We start from the raw sequence: 22,509 nt of genomic DNA, 5'->3' as shown, positions 1-22,509 counted from the left end.
AGTAATTTATCTATTCTGAAATTTATCTATTGGCATTTTTTATGGCCTCATATTTCCTTTTCCAGCACAGCACAAAGAGTGTCCATATTTAGTAATTTTTCTAAATTAATTTTTGATATCACAAAAAATGAAGACGCTCAAACAGTTAATTGTCTCATACTAATGTTTAGATTTGAATGTTTCGAATGTTTGGATTTGAAGCGATTGTAAATTTGTATTGACTGTCTTATAAATATTGAAAATGATATGTGGCATATTTTGTATAAGACCGTTGTAATTACAAGGGTGTCAGTAAATAATTTATGCCATTTTAAGAAAAAGAATTATGCGGACGCTAGTAAATGATTTATGTCATTTTAAGAAAAAGAATAATTTCATTAAGGAAAGGTTCTCATTTATGTCAAATAAACTCGCGGTTTCTACATAGAAACAAGTTACATAACAACTGTATAAACAATAAAAAATCAGTTTGTAGAAGTACACTAATTTGAACGTCACGAAGTTCTACACTGTACATAAATTAATGATCATTAAGCGACGTGGAAAACACTACAAACTACATCGAAATTCTATAAGATTAGTCCAATAAGTTTGATATATAGCATCGTATATATACCCCACCTCAAAAAAAAAGAAAAAAAAAAGCCAATTATTTTGCTGTTTCAATCTTTTATCAAAATTCCTTTTTTTAGGGTTTTGGCTAGTATTGGCCCGAGTCGATCCTTGATTCTACACCAGACAAATGCAGGTATACAAAATATTTGTATATTCTACATGTATTTTGGAATATAGGTGGCATTTACACAATCTCTTCTTTTCTTCATTCTTTTTATTTATCTTTATTTTCTTTTGGCTGCTCAATTTCATATTTGGGGATAACTTCCAGGGGATAGTGTTGGGGGGGGGGGCTTTATGTGGTGGGTAAGTTTTCCGGATGGTGGAAACTCCCGGATGGTGGAATACGCCAATATCATAAAATCATGGAGCCATGAAAAGAAGACCAGAAAAGAAGAAGAACACAACCCAAGGTTTAACAGCCAGGAATTATAAGATCCCCCCCTCTCCCAGTCTCGGATCAGCATGTACATAAAATAACTAGAACAACAGGGAAGGTTGTTTACCTTGGATATCTATGCCTATAGATTAAAGTTGGAGCAAATAGAAAATAGAGATATTTTCCAAAATCAGGACAAGGTCCATCGATTCCTTCTTCTTTGGCAAAGCCCTTCAAATCAGACGGGGTACCACCCTGTCTTGTTATTTTTGAATATCTGACCGCAGCAGGGGCATTTTCTCGTACAAAAGCGTAAGTTTTCATCAGCATTCGTACCTGTAAAGAATGAATTTGTATAAGCAAAATACTATTAAATTTTAAAAGCAGAATGCAAGCTAAATTATTTGTACTTGAAATTATTCAACTATACACAGTAAACATTTGCAGTCCCATTTTTTTCTTGATGACAATAGCTTGGTGTTAGTCTTAATTAGTCGCAAGTTTAATAACTAAGGGCAAGTTAAAATCTAAAGCCCTGCGTTTTAAACCAAGACAAATATGTAGGCTTTTCGTTACTAGTGAACGACAAACTATGGACTGTCCCATTTTAGGTGCCCTGGTTTTAGTTTTCAGACAAAACAATAAAATACTCCGAAATTGCTCTAACGAAATAAATCAGTCACAAAATACGCTTTATGTCCGGTGAGCAAAACCCCGTTTGTGCGTGTATCTTTTTTGTCCATAGAAAAGAGAATATTTTTGCAGGTTTGTCATCACAAAATAGCACTAATCATTTAGACATAGAACTATACTACAATTCAACAACTGTATGCGATTCTTTAAACGCTTGGCTAAAACTCAAATAAATTGACTTGTTGAAGCTTTTACAAAAATTTCTGATTTTTATTTCCTTACTGCTTTCTTACCTCCGAAACTTTCGCTCCCTCTAAGATTTAACTTTTGAAAAATGAAGAAAACAGAACAATTAAATCTTGTTTGCTCTTTCTGTCTCTCTATGAATTTATATTATTTTTCATAAATGGATGTCCTTCGTAGACATGACATTTTGGAGGGGTAAAGGCTGCACAAGAGAAGTTATTTCCCCTGTGAATAGCATTCCCTTTTCAAACTGCCCCAATTCATACACTTGAATTTCTTCTTTTTAATAGTCATGATCTATGAACAGTTACGATCATAATCTAGGAAATACACACAAATATCAGGTCCCATTCTATTTACATTGATTCCCGTGTGTTAAATGTTAATTTACATTCCTAAAAAAAGGATCCAAGGCCGTGCCAGATGGTAAGAAAATTCAAGGTTGGAGCCCTCCATCCCCCCCACCCCCCTACTAAAATATATTCAACTATATGCCACTTAAGAATTCATCTCCTGAAATTTTGCATTATTTCAGTCAAACTAATAGGAATAGCAACACTGGAGCAATTATGAACCATATTTAATACTTCGAAGAAAGTTCTAAAACTGTAAGACCTAAAGCTCTTAAAAGAAAAACCGTCAGAATTTTAACCCAAAGAAGCAAAGCTGGCCTTGGACGGGAATGTCTTTTACATAAGCTAAAAATATAGCTTCCAGGCCAGATGATAACTTGAAAAATTAAGAAAAATCAGAGAAAAAAAAACAGCTAAACTTCATTCCCGTTTCGACGTTCAATAATTTTATTTAGTGCAGCCATAGTGCCAGCACTTATTGGCAGAATCTCAAACTTAGGAGTTCAAGATGACAATAAAATTATTTGGCTTACAACACTATAGCACCTGTGGCTATGACAAATATATAGATCTATCAGTTTGTGATACTAAATTGTTAGCAAAGAGCAACCCGTTCCGAAAGTGTCCAAAGCTCTAGAGCAAGGAATTTTGACACTATAGTATATCAAAGAAAACCAATTTTCATTGCGAGTCAAAATATGTAAAATTGATCAAGTTGGAAGTTACCGATCGAAAGTTATTAGCACGAGAAAATTGCCGTAATTCTATCTACAAACGCACACATATTCGCATTTTTATCGAGAAAGTGGTCGCGGATACGTGTTTATATTGTTTTTCCAGGGGTGATCTCACCGAACCAATGCTGTTTGGAATAGAGCTTTGGTTGGAATGGCGCAGATTCGAATTTAAAGATCTAGCACCCTTTTTAAGGAGCAAAAGAAATCGCGCTAGAACAAAGTGGCAATTTCTGCCATTTTTGACAGAAGAATTAGCCCGAACAGAGCCAAAAATGTGATCCCATGATGATTCTGAGATAGCCAATCAATTAGGGCTATCAAAATTTAATTACATAGCCCCACAAGCTCATAGACCATTTGAGGCTTCATTGGGTTATGTACAGCAGTGTTAAGTTGCATATCAACTGTTAGGATGAGGCTAGTCAATTAATCTTTAGACAGGAGAGAGGGGATGAAGCCTCAAAAAGCAATTCTTGGCACCAATTTTGCAACTTTCATTGAGAGGCTCTTTAGATAGGGGGAGAGTACTCCCTAGCCTCTCTTCATACTGAGAAATATATCTGAAACACGCCTGAAATATGGGTGTTCCGGAGTAACAGCTCTAATATCTTAGCAGAAATATTTTGAGCATGAAATAAATTTACATTCATATGATAAATTTATGAACAGAGGTGAGTGGGAAGGCATTCCCTATCAACAAGAAACTCCTGAGGAGCCTCCCTTGAAAAACATGAAAACTCTGCTCCTGAACCCCTTCTTCCAAAACACCTCCAAAGAGGGCTGGAATCTACGTGAAAAACATTGGCTGTTCTAGGCCTGGGCAGGGGAAGCATCTGCCCCCCCCCCCCTAGTTTTTCTGGCGCCTGGCATTAAATTCCTTTTATTTTACAAATGTTACACTCCTATGGTATACCTTGCCCCCCCCCCCCCAGGATTTTAAGGCGTGAAACCGCTACTGGTGAAAACCATGAAATTCAGCATGTCTAAAAAACTAGAATAGAGATTCCAGAGAGGTCATGGACTATCGGGAGAGGACTCGTTGAATAAAACCCTAATACTTTGATAAGAAAGTTCTTCCTAGGCATAAAAAAGAGATAGTGAAAGTGCCAGTGAAAAGTACCATTTTGTCAAATGAAACAACGGTTTTGGTTTGGAACGGACCAAAATGTATCGAGTGAAAAGTCTTGGATAGCCAATTGTCTTAGAGCTATCAAAAGCTTATGCAAATAGCCTCCCAGTCTCGGGCCAGGTGACACTGGTCCGGTGACCGATTCGTCCCTATACATATGTGCAGTTGATACAAAGTGAACAATATTAGACCATCTATACAAGGGAACTAATGGTTATAACATATTGCATGGTTGTACACACCAGGCATTAGGGCACAGGTCAGTAAACGTTGTCGTGTTTTTGTGGGGAGGGGAGATTCAATAAATTAAATCCTTATATTTGGAGGAATATATTTGGACTAAGTGTGCAATATGGGTGATGAGGGGGGGGGGGTCAAGACTCCCTTTTATTCAGAAAACGATAGTTCTTAATGGGATACATCAGATTGTCAATATTGAAACATTATGATAAAAAGCGTAGCTTCTGCAAAGAACAGAAGTTTTGATAAATAGTTTAGCTCCTGTAAAGAACAGAAGTTTGATGGGACCGACGGTCTCACTCTTACCTAAAAGAATTCTAATGTTTGGCGGTTGAGCTACCCCCTCCCCATGTTTAGGACTACCCTGAATGTGATATTAGAAACAAAAAAAAAACTGTAGAAAAAACGAGTTTTTTCAAATAAAGGTAAACAGCGGAGTTGATTCTTGACCAAAACAGAAAGTGTCCAGTATGCCCGTGGGCTACTGCCAGTCTACCCTTACTTTTTACGCTAAAATTTTACTTTTACCCCAATGTTTCAAGAATAAATGTTCTAGCGAAAGATCAATTTGATAAAAAGTCAATTTTTTTGTGATAAGATTAAAACCCAATTCATTCGCACCTGTATTAAACAATAGAATTTTCAGTTTGAATGTTTTTCAACACAATTGGTAAACCAAATAATTAAAATTACCAACTGGTTATACATGTAACCCTTTAAATCTTTTAACTAAAACTCAAGCACAAAGAGTGAAGGGAGGTTGAGGCGGCGGCAAACTCCTTCATATACAAGGCAATTGCTGTCCGGTTTGACTCTGTATGTCATTCTTTACTTTCATTTGAATAACAATTGTATTACCTTTATTTAATCTAATTAAAACCAAACTGAATAGCACATTTCGAGCAAAATTACAACTCAGTTTCAGTAGCTCTTCAATGCGGTCAAACTGTTAGCATCAATCACAAGTAATTAGAACGTAAATGTAATTGTAACACACACAAATGAAATAGTTGAAAAAAGAAAAACAAAGCTAAATATACAAACATGAGAAGATCAGAAAATTTCAAAGTCACATTTTTCATGGGTAAAAAATGAATAAAATGATGAATTTTTAACAAATGGTCCATCTATTACGTATTCTTCCTCGTTCTTTTTATTTCAGAAAAGATTTTTGTTTTTGCTACATTCCTGTTAGCAATGGCAGAGAGATTTTTTATTTTCTTGAACACTATTCATTGAAATATAAGCCAAAATCAAGCTACAACGTTGTAAATTTTGAACGGACATAGCTTTTACTTCATCAATTTTCTTTTATTGGATTTAATAATAATAATAATAACTCTTTATTTCCATAATAGCTTATAGCTAGCAGCGGACGTCAAACAACGTCCGTAGATTAGAGACATACCCTACAGAGTCCCAAATAATAATATCAATCGTAGCAATAAAAATCTCGTCTTTGCCAAACTTAATATAAAAATATAATTATCCGTAAGACATTTAATCAATATGAGATCTGTTTAAATATTTACTATTTAGACATCTTGGATTTTCTCCGTTATCCCTCTAAACAGAAGCCATAATGAGGAAGTCACCGTACAAATTCAACGACCATTATCTTGTCCTTAACTATGGCTTCTATTTAAACTGCTATGCATTAAACAGATGCCTTGCACTAAGCAATGAATTACAAAAACAATAATCAATAGTATTACGACGATCCGTCTTTTGTCTAGCTAGACTTTTTTTTCTTCTATACGCACTAAATAGGGATGGTTAATTAAAGGATTCAACATTAAAGTGAACTATCTCGAGATTAAATGAATTTCAAGATATACATTCCCACACTTAAGGAAATAAGTACAGTGAAAATGAAATCTTGCTCCTTGATAACTTACACAACCAAATGTATTTTAAAAAACTTGGAAAAGGGGGAATTCAATAATGGCACTGAAATGGTTTACCAATGGAATAAATAAATTTAAAACATAATTTCCCAGATTCAAATACCTGAAAATGGATCGCTTATTTTTCGTCACATTTGATAAGGCCTTTAAAAAACTGTAATACGAATTTACTAAACTGTGTATAGCAATGTTCAAAGGAATGCCAAACGCAATAAAATAAGACATTCCTAAGTGGATTTGGTCTACTGTTGCCCTTAAAGAGAAGAAAATGTTTTGAGTCAATACAGATATTTACATAGTGGACTTGGTCTTCTGTTGCTCTTAAAGCAAAGAAGACAGTCACTATAAAAATTTACACAATTTATTGGCTAATGCGTGAACTAAGATTCATTTCTGGAAAGCACTGAGAACATACCAAGTTTTAGATATATTGGTAACAGGGTTTCAGAGCCGTTCAAAGAGGGAGAGATCGGCCCAAGCTGCTTCGCCACCGTAGCTGGGGAGGGCACATCTAGGGACACCGTGACCAGGGGGCCACGACAGGGGGAGGGGTGATCAAATTTTTCACTTTGATTCGGCTTTTTAGCTTATATTTGAGTTGCAAGGCGGGCGCTGTAACTAATTCTCCCCCTGGTGCCATCCACAGTAGGAACGGCTCTACAAGGCTTCCACTCATTTGTGCTTTAAAACCAAAATCTACTTTGTTTCTAAGATTGCTCGTGTTCAGGCTCAACTTAATCTATTAACTTCCCAATTTCAATCCCCCCCCCCCCCACACCCATACGATATATCTTATCAAAATATCTTATCTTTTTCCGCTGAAACTCGTACTGAAAAAAAAAAGTTTTAGCTATAATGGGCAGAAATCCTATTCATCTTGGTTTTTAAACTGTATATTTTTCTATATTTACTAGACTGTTTCTGTTGCTTGAAAAAAAGCAGCAAAAAACCAAACAGGTTGTTTCAACCGCATTTTTTAACAATGCTTCCGCAACACTGAAATTATAATTAGTCCAGATTGTGAAAAAGAAAACCTATACATTAATTTCACTTTCGTGACTATGAAAAACAAAAAGTAATCTCAAAACGCGGAAATCTAGTAAGCCAAAGAAAAACCTTGAAAAATACTAAAAAAGAATTCAAAACTCCAGGCAAGACAACGGGCTCTGATTCTCCATTCTGAAAACAAAAAAATTAATATACTTCAATACTACACACTCCAACAAACCAAATTATAAATGATGATTATACATATTTCTAAAAGGAACATTCAAACCTCTCATTGATATTTTTCTATTCAAAGTCACAAAAATTTACCTTTCTTAGGGAGAAATTTACCTTACCTTTCTTGGGGAGGCAGGTGGGATATTTGTCTCACAAATGCAATTAATAAGTTGGTTTGCTCTCTGACATAACAAAACTAATTACTCATCAGAAACACCGATTACTCCAGTCTAGGACTTGATTAGACTTTGAATTAATTCAATCTTTATAGTTTTCTCAGTAAGTGAGACGGAGGTGGATTCACTAACGTGTTGGCCTCAGGCAGGTTGATGCTACGCAGTTTGAAAAGTACTAGTTTATTGCAGTTATTAATACTAGTTTATTATTAATTATTTATAATTATTATTATAAATATATATTTATAATTATTAATACTAGTTTATTATATTAATACTAGTTATTAGTACTAGTTTATTGCTTTGGGTCATTTCCTTGTGTATACTCCTTCGTCTTTCATCACTTTTGGCTTCGTTTAATCAAATTCAATCGACAAATCCAGTTTTGTTGATTTTACGTAATCTATATTCAAATTCCAATCAGTGAATAATTTACACGAAGAGTTGTCGGAATCTACTATTTCAAAGTTTCAGCCATTTCATGGTCTTTCCCATGTTTTTGTTTTATTTTGGTCTCTTTTTTTCTTTTGTAATTCATTACTCCACTTTTCTTGTTGTTTATAGTGGGTTAAAAATAAATAATTATCATTATTGTTAAAGATACTCAGTTTTAGTCTACAGTCAAAATAGGAAAAGAAACTTGTCAACTTGGCTTGTTCCAAGCTCATCCAATATTATGGTTTTAATTACCTGTTCATCTATAATAATAACAGCAGATGCCGGGGCTAGTTGATGCAGAAGAACTTCGTGGACGGGTATATAGAAAAACAGGCAAATATATCCAATAAATACTAAGATGCTCGTAATATCCCAAATCTTCACTTGCATATCTGAAAAAAGAGAACTGGGTTAAAACACATTTTATCACTGTCTTTAGATGGCAAAGATGAAAAGATGCTGGTATATTCACTAATTTTGCTACAAGTTATCGAAGCCGCATATCTTATTGGTAACAATGCTATTATGTGTTACAAGCTTCGCTTTACTTGGAGGCAAGAAACAAAATCAAAGAACAAAAAACCTTGGCTCAGTAAAATGAAAAGGGATTATTTGGCTTGTCTCCCATAATAAAACAAATTGGAAGCAAGAGTTATCTTGCTGGCTTAATTAATGCATATTACCAAAGGGAGAGCTTATAATAAAGCAATAAATATGAAATTCAAAAGGAAAGACACATTTTTGACAATTTAATTTCCCTACATTTAAGATGAATCAAGCCATTCTTTTTGTTAATAAGCAGAATATTTTGCTTCGTGGGCTTCTCTTGTATATTGGAGGAAAAAGAAAAAAAACTTAACAAAAAAGGTCGATTCCGTCTACATTTTCTGCATAAAATGGATCCAAATTGAAAGCTAGATTGTTAGACAAATTTGTGTTATGTCTAAGTCTACTCATCATTTTTATTATCTCTAACAGCAGTATTGAATTTCATATTAGAAACACACACATTAATATGTTTTAGAAAGGGGGCTAGAGGGTTCAAAACTTCGACAAAGTTGCAAATATGGTTGAATTCTGTGGAAAACAAAAACGTTTGGGAAAACCATAAGCATCTCAAGATTTTAGGAGAGACACGAGCCCGATAGCCTCCTCCCTCCGCAACGAATCCACCTGCTTCACAAGCTTTCACTTGAAAACCAAACTACATTCTTTATATGATCAACTAATGCTATTTATTGATTGCCCTATTGCGAGAATATATATATCGTTGCAATCAAAACCAACCACATTTAGCAAAAGCTGAGAATAAATACTGTTTTAAAAAGCGATGAATAAATCTTACCAGATTTTAGCGTAGCTCTCGTATGTGCCCAAAAATGGAAAGAAATGTAGACAAAAACTGAAGTTGTAAACATCATCCCCGTCCAGATAAACAATACTGTTTTTGGTTGTCCAAATGACCATTGAATGAGCTTGAAATCATAATCTATGGTTCCCTTATCAAAAATATCACAAACAACAGTATTCAAAAGTAGAACAACTAAAATTGCAGCAAAAATGTGATATATCGTTTGAATGTGGTTTATTTCCAGCATATCCGTAAGCAATGAGTTCCTATGACAAAATTTCTTTTCTGGCAAACCACCCTTGCCACTGTTGTTCCTGAAACAAGAATCAAAACATTAAAATTTACAATGAGCACAACCTATCTACTGGATACAAAATAAAGCAACACCTTCATACGTCCCGAATTAACTATTTGTAGGGAGGAAATACCACTCCTTAATTAGCTTCAGTCGTGGATCAACACAGCACAAGTATTGAAGGAAAAAATTGGAAGATTGTAATAAGGAGAGGATGGTGGGTTGTCAAATACTATGGGAATATTGAAAGGGCTGAAATGCCAAGGTCCACTCAATTTGATGAGAATCTATGCTCAGAGGCTTTGGAGCAGGTCTTTACCCAACAAAGCAACGTTGTTGACACAAGAGGACGAATTCCCGTTTTCTTGAAGCTGGTGATCGCCTAATTGAAATAAAAATATAAGATCGTTTTAACTTATTTTTCTATGCCATTTTTTTAAAGTATCCTTAACTGTTGGTTCTAGTTAGAAAACACGACTAAATATATTGCTCCGATTTTTCAATCTGAAATTTAAATGTTATTTTCTAACAAAAGTTATGATACCTAGGATGTATTTATTCTTCTGAAAGACAATACAGGCAATTTTTCTTGAAATAGAATTTTTCCTTTTATTTTTCTCTTACTCTTGACTCATTCAATGACGATAGGGAGTTAGAATTTAGAAGCTTAAAAACCATGTTTTTAACAGGCTATGGTAGGGTAGCCCTAATATAATATACTTGAAGCACACAATAGATATATAGATACTTTATTTTAGTCCACCAATAATACAAACAGTTGGCGGAGTACGAAAAAAAAGAACAGAACAAAAAACACTACTCCAAGAAACAACGATTAGAGCATCTTAAAAGAGTCTATAAATCTTATCGTTTATGAAGGACTGAAGTCACAGCAGCCTTATGCAAGATAGATGTCATATCGCGACAGTTGATCAAAAGTCAAATGAGAATTTCTTCATATCATTTGGCAAATTTAAATGAAAAGAAACGATTTCAAATGTTGAAGGAAGACTACAGATGAAACTTGCATCCATTTCTATATACTAAAGACAGCAGAACAGTCAAAGCAATGAACTGAAGCTGGTTCAAGTGCACAAAAGAAGGCGAAGCTGTTTTGTCAGGAGAATAGTTATGATAATAGTTTTCTATGACTACAAACGGGTCCCACGGGATCATTATCTTGACATAGTTAACATGATCACGAACACTACTACTACTACTAATAACTCACCGCAGCACCAAGCCGCCTGAGGCCAGCACAGCTACGCATGCTCCTCCTCCTCCCCCCAATCTATTCAAAGCCTCCCTTTTTACACCCTCTCACGAAGTTCCCATTTCCTTTAAATCTTTCTTTATGAAGTCCTCCCACCCCAGACAAGGACGACCTGCTTATCTTCATTCACCTCAGCCTTTCTTTCATTTTAGCCCTAGAAAGCGGTATTGAACCACATTTTTCGTAGAACCGATTATTTGAAATACGGTCAGTCAGCCGGGTACCCAGAGCAATCCTTAAGCAATTCCTCTGGAAAAAATCTAGCAAATCTTCATCCGCTTTTCCGAGCGCCCATGCTTCAGAGCCATATTTGACCACTGTCATCACTGTAGCTTCCAATATTCTAATCTTTGTTTGCAGACTTATCTTCCTATTCTTCCAAACTTTTTTCAACTGTCAAAAAATAACCTGAGCCTTGGCTATTCTACTTTTAACATCTTCACTCCTCCCACCATCTTTACTAATAATACTACCAAGGTAAGTGAAGCTGCCCACCTGATCAATCTTTTCATTACCCAACGTCACCTTTTCATCTTCACTTATTCCTAGTCTTTTTGACTTAGTCTTCTTAACATTAATTTTCAAACCTATTCTAGCAACCTGAACCCACAAAACCTCTAAAAGCATTTTGCCAAACGTTCATCTAGGATGCTTAAATCACCAGCATAATCTATAAGTCCAGGAAAGTGTTTCCTCCCTGTTTGATTCAATGTTCTCCTATTGCCTTTCCTGGGCTCCTTAAGACCAATTCCATCAAAATGAACCACACAAAGGGGGAAAGAACACAACCCTGCTTAACTCCTGATTTAATACAAAACCAGCTGCTAGCCTCATTCCCTACCTTAACCGCAGAAGTGTTATTCTCGTACATAGCACTAATCACTTTAATGTAGTTGTCTGGTATACCATACAAGAAAAATCCTTTACTAAAGCTCTTCTATCAACAGAATCGAACACTTGCTCATAATCTATAAAACTTAGGACCAAAGGTGTTTGATATCTCACGCATTTCTCAATTATTGACCAAAGAGTGAAAATTTGGTCGACACATCCTCTACCTTTTCTAAAAACCGCACTGTTCTTCTCTTAAAATTTGTCTACGGCATCTCTCAGTCTAAAAAGCATCATATTACTAAGTAATTTGCTACCTACGGAAATCAGACTAATGCCTCGATAATTACCACACTCACTTTTATCACTTTTCTTACAAAGTGGCTTAATTCAGGTTTTCCTAAAATCGCTAGGTACTTCCCCTTTTTCAAAAATCATATTCATAATCTTCAGTAACTTATTTCTAACCTCAGAGCCACCATATTTAAGAAACTCATTTACCACCCTATCAGCACCTGGAGCCTTATTATTTTTTAATCCTTTTGTCCTTAATTCATCCTTGCAAAACAAACCTTCCTTCACATCAAATATATCACAAACTTTTTCATTTTTCTCTTCATCCTTTCCTGTACTACTGTCTTAGTTATGCACATTCTTAAAATATCTTAACCGTCTTTATTTAACCCTTTCCTTATCACTCATTGTGGACCCATTCCTATCTTTATCTGGGCCAAGTCAGGATTGAGTACTCCCTCTCAATTTATCAGCATGCCAGTACAATATTTTACTATTATGCCGTCTAGCTGCATCTTCTAGATCCTCGGCAATTTTTTCCTTGGCCTCCACTTCACACTTCCTCCACTTCATATTTTAATGCTTTCTCCACTTTCTTTACAATTAATTCATGGCTCATTTAAAAATGCACGAAAATGGAGTTAGGAAAAATACGAATTATGAGCGTCATAAAGAGCACTCTATATGAGCAAAAACATATATAGAGGAAATTCTGTAATTAAAGGATTGCCACAGGGTTTGGGAATGCATGTGTTGTTCATGGCAATGAATATAGCACTTTGTTTTTAAATAGCGATAGGCATATTCATTACAGGGGAACTTTAATCCTGTAAGTGGAATTGTACCATAGTCTTATTCTTACGCTTGTCCATAATCTACATAATTTATGTTGATCTTTTAATAGCATAATTTAGGAAAAATCAAGAGATATATGTTATTTTAACTGCGTACACGCCAAAAACCCGTTATTGTTTAAAGGGCAGGAGCTCATGAGCTCTTCTTGTAAAGAAGAGCTCATGGTACTTGTATGATCTACGCCCTACCTAATGTTCTTCTAATGTTTTTCTGGCGCTCAATCCTAGTGAAATATACCTAAGTATGATAAAAAAAACAAAAATTTCAGAAACAAATTTGGGCTATATATTTGCCCATTGGAGGGGGAGGGGGGATAAAGTATAGCTGGTGTGCATGCCTAATTTATTAGGTAAAATTATTCTGCATACTATGTAGTAAGAATTGTTTTCTAACTTCACACTGTCCAAATACTTTAGCACCCCTCCCCCTAATGTGCAAATATATAGCCCAAATTATACATTTTCCATCCATTCTGTCATTTCTCTTTGTTTTGTCTCACGCTAAGCTGAAAGAAACTAACAAAAAACCCGGTTTTGCAATGTGTCAATGAATGAACAATTGAAGCGGTAGGGCGTAGAGTACCGAGCTCATATTTTGAAACTTATTTTTAATTCAGAGTTGAAACTGGGAGATTATGTTTTCAGGGATTAACTCAGATATTAAAGTATTGTATGCTATTTCTTTGAACAGTTAAAGGGTGGTATTCATTGATGAATGGTTTCCTCGGAATGTTTTTTGTAATAAAGAATTCTACGAAACATGACTAAAAATAAACTATCCAGAAAGACCTGTATTCACTTTTTACTAGGTGATCTATCTACATGTAAGCTAGGCGACCAATCATAAAATGATTACCTCCTTTTAGGTTTGTTGTCATTAACAAAAACCCGCAAATTTCTGGGTAGCTCAACTTCTTCTATTTCGGAGACAAAATGATCGACCATTTCCGCCATCTTCCAGTTCAAGTTAGAAACTAGTTTCTGCTGCAACTCCTGTATCAGAGAGAAAATGTATTGGTAGAGCTTTCCATGACATTTTTTTTTAGTTATTTCGAAAAAGGATACTAATTGAACGGGAGTTCAATTAGTATCCTACTAATTGACTCTCTGTGCACCACAAGAGTTTCAGCTTCAATGTAATAATCTTCTTCTTCTTTGAAAATTTAAATGATTTTTAATTATCTACAATTTAAATTTGCATTTTGAATTTGTTCTAAAAATGTAATATTTGTATTGCCAAGCAATTATCTTCTTTTTCCACTTCAAGAGCAACTAATCAAAATACCAGTAACATGTAAACTGTGTTTACTTTCCGGGCATTAAACCAAGCTGTTCTTAATTTCAATGGCGGAACAAAAACTTAATGCACAAAATAATCAGTTTTCAGTATTTTCTTTGCAGTCCAACAAAAGCATAAAGCTATAGGAACTAGTATAGCCTCTGCTACCACCAATACCTAGTCCATACACAAATTGTTGTTTTTTATTTATTGAAACTCCAGCCTCTATGCTCTACAATCATTTGTAATATGATGAAAACCAAATCAACTGAGACGTAAATCTTGCAAAAAGATTTAGTTTGATTCAACTTCTTAAATATCATGGCATGATTAATTCAGAGGGAAGGGCTTGGATTAATTCAGAATTTGCACCTACACAACAAAAATAAGCTCATCTTAAATAAAACTAGGATTATTATCAAAATTAGAATTATTCAAAGTCACACAAGAAAAGTTTTAGTAAGGAAATTGTTTAGCTGAAATAAAATATTATAATAACATGCAAAACTGAGCCCGCTTGAGGGAAATTATTCGTTTTAGGGTTTCCTTTCCTGGTATTACCCCAAAAGTTAAAAAAACAGATGGATCTGGAAAAAAGTGTCGAAGTATACAGTATGCAACGAAACCATTCCCTAATCTAAGACTTGAAAAAAAAAAATCTGATAAGACTAGAGCCTCATTATTACTTGAAGCTCTTGTCTTTTTTCGCTATGTCTACTTACTATACTAAAAGAGAAGAAAAAAAAAAACAAGAAAAATACCAAATATTTTGAAGCACATATACATGTTTTTCTTAGCAAGCAATTCTGTTTGTAGGACAATTTAGTCATATAAAAACCTTTTTTGGTTTTCCTTAGGGAGAGGGGATATCCTGCAAAAGGGAGGAAGTCAACACAAAAAAATGGAAAATCTTCAAGTACCAACTAAATTAAAAGGAACCATAAACAGGTTTAGTGAGACCACCAAACATTTTGATGCTTCTCTACTTCTCTTTATTAGAAAGGAAGTCAAACTGGAGGGAAATCCTATCTTTTTGAAATTTTGGGGTAATTTTCAACTCTTTAGATCATATTTTACAGCAAGCATATATTGATAAGTATTCACAGATAGCAGTCTCCTGAATCACCCTGAAATTGTGTTCTTGAACCTTACTGCTCAATTCAAAGACAACCTGTATGTAAAGTAACAGCTTATTTACTATACCTCAAGCTCTGTTTTCATTTTGACCAAGTTGATCTTAACTTCTTTTTCACTAGCAGAACTATTCGATCTTGCTTTACTTGCAATAGATCCATTCTTGTAATCTGAATCATAGTTTTCAGGAATTCGGTCCACTTGATGAGTATGAGCCATTTCAACTTCAGATAAATAAGTATTATCTTCCTTCATACCTTCAGAGTTATCTTTGGATGGCAATAGCATCATGGATTGATTATAGGGCAACTATTACAAAAGCATGTCCCTGAAAATAAAGTTTAGCATAACAATCTGAATTCAGAATGGACACCCATGGAGAGGGGGGATGAGGGAGCTAAACAGCTGCCTTTTTCACCCTTGAAAATTGAAACTCAGACAGCAACATATTCTGTTTTGTTTTTTTCTTTTTTTTTCAGATAATGTTTTTTTTCTTTGTTATTTTTCTACTTTTTGCTTGTTTTTTTCTCAAATTATAACAGTCAAACTCAAAGTTCTGTAAGTAATGGATTTTAGTTAATATCTAATAATTTTACCTCTAAAAAGAGGGATTTCTGCTAAATTTTTAAAATCAAAACTCAAAATAGGAAGTCACCAAAAGAATTTTGTTTCGGAGAAATTAATTAAAGCTCCTGTATATTGGAGATCAAGATATGTCTATAATGTGTTAGAGAGAAAAATTATACATAGTTCAGAAAAAGAGTTTCCACTATTATGCCAACAATTAAGGCAAGATGACAACTTTACGAAGCAATTTGGTAGATAGGAACATGCAAGTCTTCATACTTACTTTTAAAAGTATCACTCAAGAAAATGCCAGATGCAGCAAATTTAAATTTGTGCAAAAAAGATAAAAAAAAAAGATGCAATACAGAATTTCAAGATCGGCTTCTCTGGAATCATTTCCCAGAAATCTATTCAAAGAGATAAAACGTAAGTCCTGTAAGCATTAATGATAACAAATTTACCGTCAAAGCTAGGGCGATATACTTGCACAAAATGTGCCAAATTTGTAAAATTCAAATTTCAAAACAAAGCCACTGAAGGAATTCGATCTTGGAAGACCACGACTTACCTTTCTATATTGTAATGGGAAAAACAAGCTTATCCAGAAAAAAGAAACCCACTGTAGATTTTGTTGTAGAGCAGCTTAATTGTTGTACAACTACTGAAATCAATGCTATCTTTATGAAACAATTTTGTACATAGCAGAGTGCAAACATTCTAATTAATTATTCCAATATAATTTGATAAAACGACATTAGGTACCAAAACTGAGAATTTCATAAACGGAAAGTGAATAAATCACATTTTTTTACTTTGAAATTGACTTTTCTAGAATTTATATCCTGGAGATCTAAAAAAGATGCAAAATTTCAATAAAAGGTTCTAATAAAAGTTGACAAATGTTCAACAGAGGTCCAGCATTATGTGACCCCCAAAGATCTAAGTTTTGATGCTAAGAAACTTTTGTTTCATTTCATTTTGATACTAATTAGTAGGCAAGAACAAAAAAGATAATTTTTCTGGAAAAATATTTGCATACTTTAAGGAAACTTTCCTGCTTTCTTTTTCAACTCCATAGGCAGCAAAATAGCTCCAGATTTTATTTTTTACCATTTCTATACTACACAAACAAACTACACAAGTTTCAACAACAGTTGTGCTGCTCCATAGTAAAATCCCTTAACTGGATTGCCAGATAAGATCAAATTTTGGTATTTGGACCATCACTTGGAGAAGACAATTGCCAATCAAAACGAAATCCCTATTTCAGAATCCTGAGCATTTTCAAGGGGGAATTTTCAACCAGGAGGGTGGGGTCTAAGGAGAATTATCTATGAGGGGGAGGGGTTAATTTTTCAAGTAGGGAATTTCCAGAGGAAATTTTTCACAGAAAGGGGAGGCAGATTTCCAGGCACGATTTGAAGATGATCAGATATTAGTTTTTAAAAAACAAGTTTTTTCAACTAAAATTAAGGAGCAAAATTAAAACTTAAAAAGAACAGAAATTATTCTGTATACCAGGGACACTGGCCTTCTTCAATCCATGCTCTTTATGCTGAAGTTTTACTTCTTGGCCCAATCCCTTAAGACCGACTCCTTGAACACACAAGGTTGTTTAGCTGGAACAATTAATCTGATCACTAATTTGTGCTCTATATTTTAACTTTTTGTCTGTATTGGCATTCTATAACTAAAAAAAAAACGCTTTCCGTATATCCTGCTTAATTTTGTTCAACTCCCTGACTTTAGCAGTGTTTTGCAATCCTAAGAAAATTGTTTGTTAAGAAATGCGTTTTTACAAGCTATTAAATGAAAAAACAAGTTTTTTTAACTGAAAGTAAGGAGCGACATTAAAACTTAAAACGAACAATGATTATTCCGTATATGAAAGGGGCTATCCCCTCCTCAATACCTCGCTCTTTACGCTAAAGTTTTTTATTGTTTTAAAAAATAAAGTTATTTGACAGATTCAAACTTTAGCGTAAAGAGCGAGGTATTAAGGAGGAGACAGCCCCTTTCACATACGGAGTAATTTCTGTTCGTTTTAAGTTTTAATGTTGCTCCTTACTTTCAGTTGAAACCAAACTTGTTTTTTTATTTAATTTCTGATTGTTTTTAAATAATGCTGGGAAATCTGGCGTCCCCTTCATAGAAATATCCCTTCCCTCAAGGAAATATCCTCCATGGAAAGATCCTCACCCGTAACGCCTACTCTGACCCCGACCCCCAGTAGAAGAAAATTCCTCCTGAAAATGTCTGTATACTTCCCAATAACCAATACTATATGTAAACAATGGGCAATGTGTATAACTTGCAGCCCTTCGCCCGGGAACAGTGGGGTATTAAGTCATCCTCAAAGACAATTTAATTAGATTTTCGACTATGCTGAGCAAAATGGCTATCTCAAAATTTTGATTGGGTGACTTCGGGAAAAAATGAGCGTGGGAGGGGGCTAAGTTGCCCTACAATTTTTATGGTCACTTTAAAAAGGCACTAAAAATTTCAATTTCCCTTCGAATGAGCCCTTTGACGATATTCTAGGACTACTGAATCGATACGATCATCCCTGGGAAAAAAAAAAAAAAAACAAAAAGAACAAATACACACGCATCCATGAGCTTTCTTTTGGAAAAAAATACAAAATGCCATATTTTTGCAGATAGGAGCTTGAAACCTCTTTAATAGGGTTCTCTAATACGCTGAATCTGATGGTGTGATTTTCATTAAAGTTCTATTAATTTTAGGGGTTGTTTCCCCCTTTTTTCGAAAATAAGGCAAATTTTTTCAGGCGCGTAACTTTTGATGTGTAAAACTACACTTACTGAAACTTATATATTTGAAATCAGCATAAAAACTGATTCTATTGATGTATCTATGGGTATCGAAATTCCGGTTTTTAGAGTTTCGGTTACTATTGAGCCGGGTCGCTCCTTACTTACAGTTCGTTACCACGAACTGTTTGATTAAAACGAAATTCGCATATTAATTTTCCTTTTTTTGGCTAATTGGCTTTCTCGAAATTTTGTTCTGACGTAGCCTAACTTACGAATTAACTTACGTATCGAATTTCTATATTCGTATGTTTTTATTACGTATATTAGGAAGTTCACTCCCTAGTCAATACCTCGCTCTTTACGATAAAGTTCGAATTTCGTTCGAATCCTACATCCCTGAATCACAAAGATCGGTCTTTCCTAATAAATGGCTCTTTGGAAAGTACTAAAAAAAACTTTCGAGTCCAGGTCGTGGCCGTAACTTAGAGGCTAGCCCTAATTTATGCGCTCAAGATACGTTATGTTTTAAGTATTAGTACTACTTCTGGCAAAGATATGAAAAAACTTGTTTTTTTATTTAAGTTTTGATCGTTTTTTAAATATCGCTGGGAAATCCGGCGCCCCCTTCATTAATTTCCATTCGAATGAGCCCTCTCACGATATTCTAGGACTACTGGATCGATACGATCACCCCTGGGGAAAAAAACAAACAACAAAAAAACAAATAAACCCACATCCGTGATCTTTCTTCTGGCAAAAAATACAAAATTCCACATTTTTGCAGATAGGAGCTTGAAACCTCTATATTAGGGTTCTCTGAATACGCTGAATCTGATGGTGTGAGTCTCATTAAAGTTCTATAACTTTTAGGGGTTGTTTCCCCCTTTTTTCGAAAATAAGGTAAATGAAACTTATATATTTGGAATCAGCATAAAAATCTGATTCTTCTGATGCATCTATTCGTATCAAAATTTCGTTTTTTACTACTGAGCCGGGTCGCTCCTTACTTACTGTTCGCTACCACGAACTGTTTGAACAGAAAAATCTCAATTAAAATACTAAGAATTTCCACTTGAGAAATCAGTATTTATTATGGGGATTGACCAATTCCATGGAGGGTATTGGGGGAAAGCAGGTGCAATCGACTTTGCGGGTACAGGAAACTTCTTCTGAATATTGGCATACTCATCTGCAATGCCTCTATACATGGCTGGATTTCTTAACCAATTATGTAGGGTGTGTGAGCTATTTGATTCAATTTTTTTAAGATTTTTTATCAAGAGAAGGCTACGTCTCTCCCTAATTGTTGTTAATCCACTCTCCATAAGCAGAAACTTGGTGCTTGTGGGTTTCCTAAGACCAAATATGAGACGTATTATATCGTTTTGTACTGTTTCAATTTTTTGCATCTCGGTCTTTGCACATGCACCATAGAAGATGAGCCCATAGTCAATACGGGGTCTTATATGTGATTTATAAAACTGGAGTAAGGTTTTCTCCTTACAGCCCCAGGGTGTAGAAAGAAGTCTTTTTAGTATAATTGTTTTTCTATAGCATTTTTTTTTGTGTTTGAAATGTGGAGGTGGAAATTAAGTTTTTGGTCAAGCATGAGACCTAGGTAATTAATATGATTATCTTCTGGAATAGTTGTTCCATTTAGAGTTAGTCTTACATTAACCTGATTTCGCTTTCGGTGAAATTGGACTATTTTTGACTTGGTAGGTGCAATGGGTAAATCTGAATGTCGAGAGAATTTTTCAAATTGGAAAAGTGACTTTTTCAGCTTTGACTGTGCAATCTGATAGGTATTGCCAGATGACCAAAGTACCAGATCATTAGCATATTGTAGATTCGTGAGGGAGAGGTTCATGTCCCAGAGATATAGGGACAAGAGGAGGCAGCTGAGGACTGCTCCCTGAGGAAGGCCTTTGGTTATTGGCTTTTGGGGTGAAAAGGCTGAACCTACACAAACAATGAAACTTCTCAATTGTATGAAAGAGTTTATAAAAGATACAAGCTTGGGGGGTACTCCAAAGTTTGCAAGTCTAATCAAAAGGATCTTATGGTTCACATTGTCGTATGCCCCTTCAAAATCTAGGAAAGCTACAACTAGCGCATTGTTATTTAAGAATGATTCATTTATTTCATTTGTTAACAATATGAAAGCATCTGTTGAGGAATGGTGTTTCCTGAATCCAGTTTGAGTGTGAGGGTTCATATTATTTTTTTCAACAAACCAGAGGAGTCGGTAATAGATCATTTTCTCCATTATTTTCCCCATCACAGGAGTAATCAGTATGGGCCTATAAGACTCAGGGTTATTTTTGGGTTTATTTTTCTTTAGGATTGGTAGGAGGGACGAACATTTCCAGATATTGGGGAACATAGATGAAGCCTAAGCATGAGTATAACAATTTAGAAGTTCCTGTTTGTATGAAGGGGTGAGATTCTTTATCCATGTAGGGTGTATATTGTCATAGCTGCCACTAGTCTTGGTCCTAATATGATGTATTGCATTATTCATTTCCTGGATTGAAAATGGACTGGTTATATACTTGAATCCTGGGCGAGGTTGGTATCTTGGGTTCATAGGAATTGGGGGCATTTTGCTACAATTATTTGATGTTAGCTTATTAATAAAAAGAGTGGCAAATAACTTTGCTTTTTCATTGTCACTGTCCTAATGGGTATTATTATGCATAAGGTCATACAGGAGTGGATTGGGGGAAGTTTTTTTCCCACAGATGTGGCTTATGACTCTATGTATAATTGACTCATGTGTTTCCCTGGAGAAATTATTTGCAAAATTGTTCCAGTGGTTATATTTAGCATTTATTATGGTCCTTTTTGGATTAGATTCTACTTGTAATTTTTTTAAATATGTAGTAGGTGATGTTTTTTTTTAAGAATGTTCTCCTTGTTGCATTTTTTGTTTTCCATTTACTTTGGCACTTATTTGTCCTGCATACTTTATGAATATGTTTATGCAAGGGTTGCCTGGGTGTTTTTCCTGGGTATAGCATGATTAGCTGTATTTATTAGTAAAGATGCCAAAACTTCAGCATGTGTGTCAGCTATTGCGTTTGAAATGCATGAATTTTGGGCGAAACTTGTAATTTCATCATTTTGCTTATTTTGGAACATAGGCCAATTTGCTTTAGTGCTGATATATTTGGAGGTATGTGAACAGGTTTCAGCAGGTTCGTTTAGGGAGCAAACTATGGCAAAGTGGTCAGTACATAGACTATCAATTTTATTTATATATATTTTATTCAAAATATTTAAAGACACAATTAGCAACAGCTAATTCATTATTATTTGAAATCATACGCTCAATGAACTTACCAGCTTTATTTGCTGGTTTATTCCCCCACAAAAGGCTGTGGGCATTAAAGTCTTCACAAATAATGATATTTTTCAACATATTAGAATTATTTATGTAGTTGGAAAAATCCACGGCATCTGTAGTTTGACCATTAGGGCTATAAAAGCGTATAATGAAAGTTTTGTATTATTCAGCCAAACACTGATACCAATTGCATCAACATCATTTACAAAATCTGGAAAGTTGATGCCACAGAATTTTATATTATTTTTAACTATTAAAACTACTCCATCTCCTTTTCTCTCTGATGATCTATCCTTTCTCAGGATAGTGTTCCTTACTTTCGCTCCAAGCTGCGATTTAAGGTAATTTAAGGTAATACATAAATGGAACTCAACACAAACAAAATTACAATAAATAACTGAGTCAAACCCAAAACAGGCAAAAATTAACAT

At 34.7% G+C, this 22,509-nt stretch overlaps 2 protein-coding genes across 3 annotated transcripts in view; one reads left to right on the top strand and one right to left on the bottom strand.

Moving 5' to 3' along the window:
* Window positions 1–22,509, bottom strand: part of LOC148952303 (sterol O-acyltransferase 1) — a 44,014-nt gene that overhangs the window by 8,948 nt on the left and 12,557 nt on the right. For both annotated transcript variants that reach the window (XM_089089750.1, XM_089089751.1), the window contains exons 2-6: window positions 15,458–15,716; window positions 13,832–13,968; window positions 9,423–9,742; window positions 8,330–8,469; window positions 1,122–1,330 (exon numbers count right to left, since the gene is read on the bottom strand). In XM_089089750.1, the coding sequence (XP_088945876.1) occupies window positions 1,122–1,330; window positions 8,330–8,469; window positions 9,423–9,742; window positions 13,832–13,968; window positions 15,458–15,679 (1,028 nt within the window). In that variant the 5' untranslated portion in view covers window positions 15,680–15,716. The remainder of the gene's footprint in view (window positions 1–1,121; window positions 1,331–8,329; window positions 8,470–9,422; window positions 9,743–13,831; window positions 13,969–15,457; window positions 15,717–22,509) is intronic.
* RIOK2 (RIO kinase 2) overlaps window positions 1–22,509 on the top strand; it is a 102,324-nt gene that overhangs the window by 72,608 nt on the left and 7,207 nt on the right. The gene's annotated exons all lie outside the window — the stretch shown is intronic.

Source organism: Artemia sp. Qi Xiang Cuo, chromosome 5 (genome assembly GCF_049724085.1).
Source record: "Artemia sp. Qi Xiang Cuo chromosome 5, ASM4972408v1, whole genome shotgun sequence".
NCBI classification, from domain to species: Eukaryota; Metazoa; Arthropoda; class Branchiopoda; order Anostraca; family Artemiidae; genus Artemia; species Artemia sp. Qi Xiang Cuo.
This window is presented reverse-complemented; position numbering and strand designations above follow the sequence as displayed.